This window comes from Myotis yumanensis, unplaced genomic scaffold (genome assembly GCF_028538775.1).
Source record: "Myotis yumanensis isolate MYYU_CA2020_CCGP unplaced genomic scaffold, mMyoYum1.0.hap1 SCAF_4, whole genome shotgun sequence".
Taxonomy (NCBI): domain Eukaryota; kingdom Metazoa; phylum Chordata; class Mammalia; order Chiroptera; family Vespertilionidae; genus Myotis; species Myotis yumanensis.
In genome coordinates, this window is record NW_027223755.1 from 106,982,678 (window position 1) to 106,992,796 (window position 10,119).

Below are 10,119 nucleotides of genomic sequence, written 5' to 3' on the forward strand. Positions count from 1 at the left end.
AAGGGAGTAATTTAGCCTGCTGCTGTCAGTGCCAGAAGGAACCCTAGAATTTTGTTTGGTAGCTTGTGGTCTTCCATGTTTAGATGCTACTGTCTCCCCCTGGAAATTGCTCTAATTGTACAATTACTCTTTCCCATGGAAAAGGCAAAAGAGAAGCTCTGCCCGCTAGCAGAGTGCCCTAAGTTCAATGCCTTCTGACACACCTGGCTCCCACCGCCCAGACCCTTTGTACACCCCTATCTAACGTGCACTACAGGGCTAGCTAGAGTCTCAAGGGCAGACCCTCTCGCATAGCACTGGAGGAGCACTAACTGGCAAATGAGGAATATTCGCCATGGTGACAGGCAGGAAGGGTGACAGTTTGGGGAGCCTGCTGCCCCATCCCTGAAAGGCAGCGAGCTGCCCCTGAGCCTCCAAAGCATTGACCTGTGTAGCTGAGCTCTGCATGTGCGGCCAGGCTGGAAGCAGGAAAACCCACACAAGTACAAGTGGACTTTTTATTTAAAAAAATCACTCATTCTGCACGTCCAACCCCTGGTAGTTCCAGCTGCTGCCTCAGCTCCTTTCCAGATCGTCCACCAAGTAGGGTTGGGTGACCCTCAAGGCCTGAAGGAACCGATCTTTGCAGGCCAGGTTCCAGGCTGGAGCAAAGCTAAAGAGCTTCCTCATCTTGTCTGCATTGGTGGCCTCTGCCCGCACTGCCTGGTACTGCTCCTCCCTCAGGATGCTCCCGTACAGAGCATCCAGCACGCCGTTCACGTCTGTGACCCGCTGAATGAGGGCCTCCCGGTGCCGGTCCACAAAGTGCGGGGCTGCGGGAAGGAGGGGGAGAGCAGATGAGCTGGGACCCCGGGTGGGGACTGGGGCCTGTTCCTGCGGAACCCTGCTTGCTTCAGATTGGCTCTAAATGCGCCCTAAGGGGGTGGGGCTCCAGACACAGTGGGATGAGTGTACCATCTCCCCAGCGAGGCTCCGCCCAAGGTGTGTGAGGTGGGCTGGTGGGAGGGCTGGCCCAACCTTGCTCTCCCCCAATGCGAGTGTTCTGGTGGCAGATAGGCTGTGCAGGGGTGTGGTCGGTGAGGCTGGTGAGGCGCCCAGGAAGGTGAGTTTGGGTGTGAGGGCCTCACCTGATATGGCTGGCACCTGGGGAGGAGAGGCCTGGATCCCTGCTGGCCCGGCTCCAGAGCCTGAAAGGAAAGAGACGGCATAAGGGGTCCTTCCTCTCCCTTCCCATGGTGTCTCCAGGCTCGCGGGGTCAGGACCGAGCGCGGGAAGCCTCCCTCCCCAGCAGGAAGAGCTTTATTCGGGGGCAGGAGGAACAGGAAGCGAAAGCGCCCCAGGGGCAAATGCTCGGCTGGGGCTGGGTTAGGCGAGGGGCTCCGGAGGGGGTGGAGGGCTCCTCACCCCGGGCCCGGGCCGGGGCCTGCAGCCGCTCCGCGGTGTCCTGCATGCCCATGTCGCGCAGCACCTGGGCCGTGAGCTCGGCGGCGTAGGCCTCCAGGTAGCAGCTGACGAGCTTGTCGGCCAGGTCCACGGCGTCCATGCGCTCCAGTGCCCCCCGCGGGATGCGCCGGTAGCCGTCGCGCAGGGGCACGGAAAGCAGCTTCATCTTGAACTTCTTGAGCTCATCAGCGGTCAGCTCCTCCAGCGCATCCAGGATGGCGTCCCGCGTGCCCGCCATGGCGCCGGGGTCCCCCGCCGCCGCGGCTGGGGCTCACCGGGGTATCCGCCCACCAGGAAGTCTCCTCTGGGGCGGGACCTGCAGCTTCCCGCCTTCTCCCGACACCGCCTCTGCCCCAGCCCGTTGCCCTGGGGTGGGAGTTAGGTCATCCCAGACTATCCCTGTGTCCCTTCTCCCGCCCCCCTCCACTCCCAAGGCCTCCGGTGCCAGTCCCTTGGCCATGGAGAGGGGGCGCCAGGACCCGGTCCTCCAGCTGATCCACCAGGTGGGACGCGGGAGACCAGATGGGAGAGGGAGGCGCTCATGGGTGGTGCCCGCGACTCCAGGCTTGCACTAGCTGGCACGGACCAGGAACCCAGTTTACTGGCGTGCCAAGGTTTAGAATCTTGAAATTCAGAAGCCCCGACATCTCCCCCTTCCCCTGAACCTTAGCATCCTCTCTCACATGCCAGAGGATGTTAGAATCAGAATCCTAACAGCCAGAACCTCGTAGCTCCCAATTCCACATACTGGGGGGAAATGAGGTATTAAAAAAAGGGAGGGAAATAGCTGTGTGTACTTTATCTCTCAGCCTCCGTTTCCTCACCTGTAAAATGGAGATAACACCCGCTTATCCACTTAGTAAATATTCCAGCATGACCGAGGCTACCCAGTGGCTCCTGAAACCTTGTCAGGATTTCCTGGGAGAGCCAGGATTTGGTCCCAGGAGCCGAGGTTCTGGGGACGCGATGACAAGAGACACTTGTAATAGTTGAGAAAATTCTGGACTGGAGGGAAAGCCATGGGTGGGAGTCACTCTGGGTGGTTTGCCCCAGGTGAGCAGGTGAAAGCTTGGGGATTGGAGGCCAAGCTGTGCCCAGAATCCTTCGCTTGCTCTTCACACAGCTGGAACGGCGCGGTTGGTCTGGCCCTGTGGGTCTCACAGCCTTGTCTTGCACCACATCCTGTTCTCCCTCCAGCTCAGTTCCAACCACACTGGCCTCTCAGTTCCTCAGATGTGCCAGGCGCCTCTGCTGCTTTTCAGTCTTTGCACAGGCTGCTCCCTCAACCTGAAATCTGTTCCCTCACTCATTGCCTGATAAGCTCTTGAGACGTTAGGTCTCAAGTTAAATGTCACCTTCTCAGGGAGACCAGGTTTAGAATGCCTCCCAGAGTAGTTCGTAACACCTGCTCCTTACCTGTAGCTCTCATAGCAATTGTGGCTGCATTGCACTCACTCGGTGTGTGTGTTTGGTACCAGTCTTCCCAGCCTCACATCATGCCTGTCCACATCACTGTTACAGCTACAGCATCCAGAACCGTTCCTGGCCGGTAGTAAGTGCTCAATAAATCTTCGTGGAATCAACAATGAGCGAATGGCTCTATGGCTCACGGGAGGGTACCAGTAACTGGAAGGGGTGCCTCGCAGCTCCCAGGAGCTGAAGGACTGTGGCCTTGAAGCCATGCGGTCCCCAGTTGGAATTCTGGCTCTTGTTCCTAGTCGGGTACTGGGACTCCATTTATCCCTTTCAGCAGCGCTGTAACAATCACCATTTCTTCTAGTGATGTGATCCTGACATATTGCACATCCATTTGTTTGTTTATTTATTTGGCATTCATCTCAATTCATCAGAAGGTGAGTTTCATGAGTCCCAACCCTTAAGATTAGATAAGGGACACTGTGCCTCTTCCCTTATCCCTGCATATCACCACCCAGGAGCCTTCTTTCTGGGCCCAGCTTGTCCCTGGCATCCAACCCCAGTCACCTTCCTGCTCACACACAGGAGAACCTGCTGTGGTTTTCACCTGACATCGCCTCAGAGCAAGTGCCAGCACTTTGGTGAGATGTCGCAAGGAGGCAAAGGGACAAGGGTCCCGGGACACACAGCCGTTCCTCTCCTAGAACTGGAAGCCTCACTCCTGCAGTGGTTTCAGGCTGGAACTCAGTGGGAGCAAGTGGTGCTGCTTGATAGGTGCCTGTGCTTTAGAAGAACATCGTAGACACTGAACTCAGGAGGACCCAGGGTTGGGAAGAATCTATGTTATTCTAAAAACAGGTATTAAGGATTTACTAAATGCCCAACCCCATATAAGTGCTGGTGAAAGACAAATAATAGTGACAACAGCTTTCATTTCTTTAATGTACTATGTTCCAGTCACTGTGCTAAGCACGTAACATTCATAATCTCATTGAATTCTCCCAATAGCCCTATGAGGCATGTGTATTTAGCCCACCTTCCAGAGGAGAAAACTGTGGTTTTCAGAAATTACCCTGGAAGCCTACGCTGGTAACACCTGAGAAAACAGGTTGAACCCATGTCCATCTGACTCCTAGGCCCAGATGCCAACCACCATTTTAAAGTTCCATGTCTGTCCTCAAAAATTGACAAATTGCTTGGAGAGTTATGTATAAGGGAATTTATGCCTCCTCCAGACTGTCCACAAACACCCTCAGGAGGGCAGGCATTGCAGTCACAGTAATGCTAACAGTAACTTCCCCCTCTTCGAAGACTGCGGAACAGTGGGACAAGCAGGAGAGAAGGGGTGTCAGACCCACTCACATTTGATTCCCAGGCCCTCTGCCTCTTAGCTGTGTGACGTAGGGAGGTCACAGCCCCTCTCTGGGCTCTGCTTGTTGTGTCATGAATAGGCTCACCTCATTGAAAAGGACTGTAAGTTGCCCAGGGTCCCCCAGGGAGGTAGAGGCAGAGCCTGCTCATTCCTGGAGACTGCCAGGGTGGTTTGCCCTGGGAGGGTGGGGAATAGGGGGCTTGAGCAGCCCCCTGGGAATCCATGGTAATCGCTTCTGCCTTGACCCCCTTTCCTGGGGGAAGTCTCAGAGCTCTGAGCTTTGACACCTGGCAGAAAAGAACCTCCTAGTCTTACCTCTTGGCCCACCCTTGCCACCTGGATTAGAGCCAGAGCAGTTGGTGGTAAGTTGGTTCCTGGGTGTGACCCTCCACCCAACAAAGTAACCCTTTGATTGCTGGAGCCAGATTGGGCCTCCTGGGCCCAGAGGGCCCATAGACTTCCAGGAATTGGGCAAGTCACTTAATCTTTTGTGTCTCATGGCCTCCCTGTCAGATAGGAATAATGATGAGGTTATTATAAGGTTACAACTGGATTTAGGAGATTATAAATGGATTCAGAATTGTGAAGTGCTTGGAACAGGCCTGACACATAGTAGGTGCCTTTGTCATTATTGAAGTTTCTGAGCCTCAGTTTCTCAATTTGGGGATGATGCAGGGAAGATTCATTGGAATAATTAGTAATAATAATTGTAATGATATCAATTGCCAACATTTAGTGAACATTTTCTATGGGCCTGGCATTGTTCTAAGTGCTTTACATGAATTACCTTGTTGAATCTTCATAACAATCCAATGCTCTGATCCTTAAATAACCCTCATTTTACGGGTGAGTAAATCATGTTAAATAACTTTCCCAAGGTCACACAACAAGGAAAGAGCAGAGTCAAGTGTTAACCTAGCCCTTCCTAAACCCTTTGGTGCCAGCACCCCCGCCTGGTGTTTACTTATATTGTCTAGTTTAATCCCCATGACAAGGCTACAGGGCTGGTATTCTTATCCTCCTTATCCTTATATTGTAGCTGAAGATGCTGAAGCCCAGAGAGGGAGGCGATTTTCCTGAGCTCGTGGTGTCAGCATTCAGGACGTGCTTCTGCAGCGGTCCTGCTTGGGGAGTTCTGGCTTCCTTTGCATGTATCCAATACAAGGGCTCTCATCTCCCGCTGCACTTGCCACTCCAGCTCTTGGGATGCTCTCCCTTAGGACAAGCTAACACCTGCAGCCTCGGAGCTCTGGGCCCCAGCCCTGTCTTAGGGTCAGCGACACTTGTCCTCCTCTCCTCCGCTAGACATGATCCCTGGCCCCTTCTTGTCCTCCAATCTGTTGTAAACAATCCATGTCCCTTCCCATGGTCAGAGGTCAGACCAGGCTCATCTACAGAAAGGGAATGAGTCGACTGTCTCCTCCCTGTCCTGGGTTCCCACTCTTTCAGCCCCAGCCTGGCAGGGATGAGAACTCCAGGTGAGGTCTACCTTCGGGATGTTGACTTTCTGATCCAAAGTGAAGTGGCTTGTGGTTTCAGAGTCCAGCTCCAGGTTTGCTCTTACCTTTACTGCCCTCCTGTTTGCCACCCCAGGCCAAGTCCGAGCCATCAAAAGTGGCAGAGAGACAACCAGAGACTTAGAGATCCAGTGGGGAAATCAGACTTCTCTGGATCCTGGGAGAAAGCCTTAGCTCCTGAGACTGCTCACATATCAGGAGATTCAGTCTGGGGTCATTTGTACAGGTAATTGCTCCCATTCAAAAAAATAGTAAAACTCTTATCTCTTCCTGAGGGGCCCAAGTGATTATAGCTTGAACAAAGTTCCTAGGCTAAGCCCCAAGGTGCCAGGAAGCCTGGAGTAGCTTCCTAATCAGGCCAGCGTGCACCACGCAAGATCTTCAAGCATTCCAGAAGAAATGAGCCCCAGGGCTTGGAGAGAAGTCCAGAGCTTGGAGACTTGTCATAAAAGCCAAGATGTGCAAGGAGCTATCCTGACTCCTGAGGAGATTTATTTAGACATTTAAGCAGAGGAGGGGGACAGTTGCCTCCTCCCTCCTCTAAAAAATATATATATTTTTTGCCCTAGCTGGTTTGGCTCAGGCTGAAGGGTCCCAGGTTCAGTTCCGGTCAAGGGCACGTGTCTCAGTTGCAGGTTTGATCCCTGGCCCTGGTTGCAGTGCCTGCAGGAGACAACCAATTGAGGTCTCTCTCTCATCATTGGTGTTTCTGCCTTTCTCTCTATATATCCCTTCCTCTCTGAAATCAATAAAAATATGTTGTTTTAAAAAAATTTTTAATGGATTTTTAGAGAGAGAGAAATATCAATTGGCTGCCTCCTTCACACCCACATGGGAATTCAAGCCCACAACCTGGGCATGTGCCCTGACCAGGAATCAAACCAGCAACCTTTTGGTTCAGGGGATGATGCCCAACCAGCTGAGCCACACCAGCCAGGGCGCCTCCTTCCCCTTTAAAAGCAGAAAAAAATAGTTGTGTTTTTAATTAATTTTTAATATATTTTTATTGATTTCAGAGAGAGGGAGAGAGAGATAGAAACATCAATGATGAGAGAGAATCATTGATCGGCTGCCTCCTGCATGCCCCCCACTGGGGATCGAGCCTACAAGCCGGGCATGTGCCCTTGACTGGAATTGAACCTGGGACCCTTCAGTCTGCAGGCCAATGCTCTATCCACTGAGCCAAAACAGCTAGGGCAGGAAAAATAATTTTTGTTGCTCACTTATGGGGTATCTGGCTACTCTCACAGGTTAATGGACCTGGCTTTCATCGCATCATCCCAGGGTGCAGGGTCCAAACATTTGCCACTTACTGTGAGTAATTAATGAGAAGTCTGTCTCTGATCCAGAACACCTTGCGTGCAAATTTGCCACAAAACACATAAACATGAATATTAAAATCCCGAGAGAGAGGCAAAGAGAGTCCAAAGAGGAAGTTAAGTGACTGAAACAGAAATAGAAACTCTGAGAGACAGAGAGCGGTCGAGGAAAAGAGCAAATCTGGGTAAAGGCTGAGAGGGGGTGCCCGGGAGGCCAGAAGCTCCTGTGTTGATTTCTTTGCTGAGTATGTACTGAGCACCTGCTGGGTGCCACACACTTACTTTAAAGTTGGAGACAAGCAGTGAACACACGTATGCTGGTAGGAGGAGACGGGCGAAAAACGAAGTTAAATATTTTGCATGTCAGGTGGTGATAAATGTTATGAAGACAAGGAAAGCAGGGAAGGGAGACGTGAGATTTAAAATCAGGGAGTTAGGAAAAACTGCACTGAAAAAGTGACATTGGCTAAAGATCTTCCTTTGAGAGACCAAGGTGGCCCACTTCGAGGATCAGGTGTCAGATGAGGAGAAGGTATGTATAGCTGCTAAATTCATCACTCATGCACCCCCAGGGGAATTTATTTATTTATTTATTTATTTACTTATTAATTTATTATAATTTATTGATTTTTTACAGAGAGGAAGGGAGAGGGATAGAGAGTCAGAAACATCGATGAGAGAGAAACATCAATTCAGCTGTCTCCTGCACGCCCCCCCACTGGGGATGTGCCAGCAACCAAGGCACATGCTCCCGGCTGGAATCGAACCCAGGACCCTTCAGTCCTCAGGCCGACGCTCTATCCACTGGGCCAAACCGGTTAGGGCAAAATTCCCTTTAAGTTTGATCACTTATGGAAAGAAGCAAGTGTCCCCCAGCCAGAGGAAGTAGATGGAGATCTGAAGTCTTGGAGAGAATCCTGTGACAGCGCTTTAAGGGCCTATGTGAAAGACCATTATTCCAGTGGCTTCTGTACTGTTTATGCTAAAACTATAGATGGGCAACAGACCATTATTGCGTGTATTGAAAGCCACCAGTTTCAGCCTAAAAATTTCTGGAATGGTCGTTGGAGATCAGAATGGGAAGTTCACCATCACACCACCTACAGCCCAGGTGGTTGGAGTACTTAAGATTCAGGTACACTATTATGAAGATGGCAATGCTCAGTTGGTTAGTCATAAAGACGTACAGGATTCAGTAACTGTTTCGAATGAAGCACAAACTGCCAAGGAGTTTATTAAAATCATAGAACATGCAGAAAATGAGTATCAGACAGCAATTAGTGAAAACGATCAAACAATGTCGGACACCACATTCAAAGCCTTGTGCCGGCAGCTTCCAGTTACCCGCATCAAATCAGACTGGAACAAGATACTCCGCTACAAGATTGGCAAAGAAATGCAGAGTGCTTAAAGGCTGAATGTAAGATTCCTCAGTACATGGAAAGAAAGGTTTCAATGTATGGTCATCCTATATAATGAAAGGGTAATATGCAAATTGACCCTAACAGCAGAATGACTGGGAATGACTGGTCACTATGACACACACTGACCACCAGGGGACAGACGCTCAATGCAGGAGCTGCCCCCTGGTGGTCAGTGCACTCCTACAGTGGGAGCTCTGCTCAGCCACAAGCCAGGCTGACTGCTGCCAGCACAGTGGTGGTGGCGTGAGCCTCTCCCGCCTCCTCAGCAGCGCTAAGGATGTCCGACTGCAGCTTAGGCCTGCTCCCTGCTGGCAAGTGGACATCCCCTGAGGGCTCCCAGGCTGCCAGAGGGATGTCTGACTGCCAGCTTAGGCCCAATCCCCTGGGGAGTGGGCCTAAGCCAGCAGGTGGACATCCCCTGAGAGGTCCCAGACTGCGAGAGGGCACAGGCCAGGCACTCACCTCCCCAGGACCCCCAGCACTCCCCTCCGCATTATCTCCAGGCACAAATTTTTGTGCACCAGGCCTCTAGTATGATAAATAAGTGATTTATAAACAAGAGAGATATTTTGCTAGGGCTTTCAAAGTTAACAGGTTTTCTAGCCTCATGGCATACTGTTGAACCTATAGCATTGTCTTGATACTTTTATGTTCTCTGACTTGTAATTTTCTGTTTTCACTATATCTACCTGTAAATTTTTTTTTTTTCAATTCTGCCACATTTAATGATGGAGAGAAAGATCTATCCTGGAGTCATTTTACTGTTTAGAAAATTTTCCTAGCCATAAAGCCCTGTTTCTGATATAGACAGGTAATATGTTCACTGCTTTTCTACCCCTGTCCTTCAAAGCACACCTGGTACTTCCGTGGTTTATACTGATCATCAATAGCTAACGAGGCTGTGCTACCAACTGTAGCCGAATGGAAGACACATCCATCCTCTCCCTCAACTGCCTTGATCATCTCTTAGCGCATTCCGTAACTGTGGTTTTCAAAAGTTTGGATTGGGGCTTTTCAGGTCCTTTTGTTGGGCACAGGAAGTTTTCTGGAAATTCCATTAGAGCCAGCTTCTCCGGGGAAGTTGTTTTTAAATCCAAAGACTTGAACCACATTCCCTGCACATGAATGTGTTTCCTTTTTTCCCTTCCTTATTGTCTCCTTCCCGTCTAGTACCATTGTAGTTGTAGACATCTGCATTTTTAGCAGAGTTTTACCCACTATTGTTTTTTTAATATCCCAGAACTGCTGACATACGAGGGATGTAATAGAGTATCAGAGTTGAAAGATGAAGAAATAATAGGTATCTGTGCTTTAATACATGTGGCAGGATTGTATAGGCAAACAAATCGAACAGCTCTGTAAATCACAAACAAAACCTAAAAATGAACCAACTGAAAAGGAAAACTTCCCGGCAGTATCTTTCTATTGTAGCCTGTTATTTAAGGGAATACTAGCGATTGTTCTAAATAGGATGTAAAACTTGTTCTACATGACTTTTCCTCAGTCCTGCCTGCCAAGAACTTAAATGTAACTGTGGTATAGCAGCCCTTCCATGTTTATGGGCAGGTATATGTGTGATCTCAGAATACACAGGTGACATAGATATGATATGACAACTGAAACGGTGG

General features: G+C 50.3%; 1 protein-coding gene and 1 pseudogene across 1 annotated transcript; one reads left to right on the forward strand and one right to left on the reverse strand.

The window, feature by feature from the left end:
• Positions 1-483: 483 nt before the first annotated feature.
• PYCARD (PYD and CARD domain containing) lies at positions 484-1,744 on the reverse strand. Its single transcript, XM_070411662.1, has 3 exons — positions 1,405-1,744; positions 1,128-1,187; positions 484-812 (listed from the first exon to the last, which is right to left on the reverse strand). The coding sequence occupies exons 1-3, from the start codon at positions 1,679-1,681 to the stop codon at positions 556-558; spliced, it is 594 nt and encodes a 197-aa protein (XP_070267763.1). The 5' UTR covers positions 1,682-1,744; the 3' UTR covers positions 484-555.
• LOC139009546 (F-actin-capping protein subunit alpha-1-like) lies at positions 1,680-8,478 on the forward strand (annotated as a pseudogene).
• Positions 8,479-10,119: the final 1,641 nt, after the last annotated feature.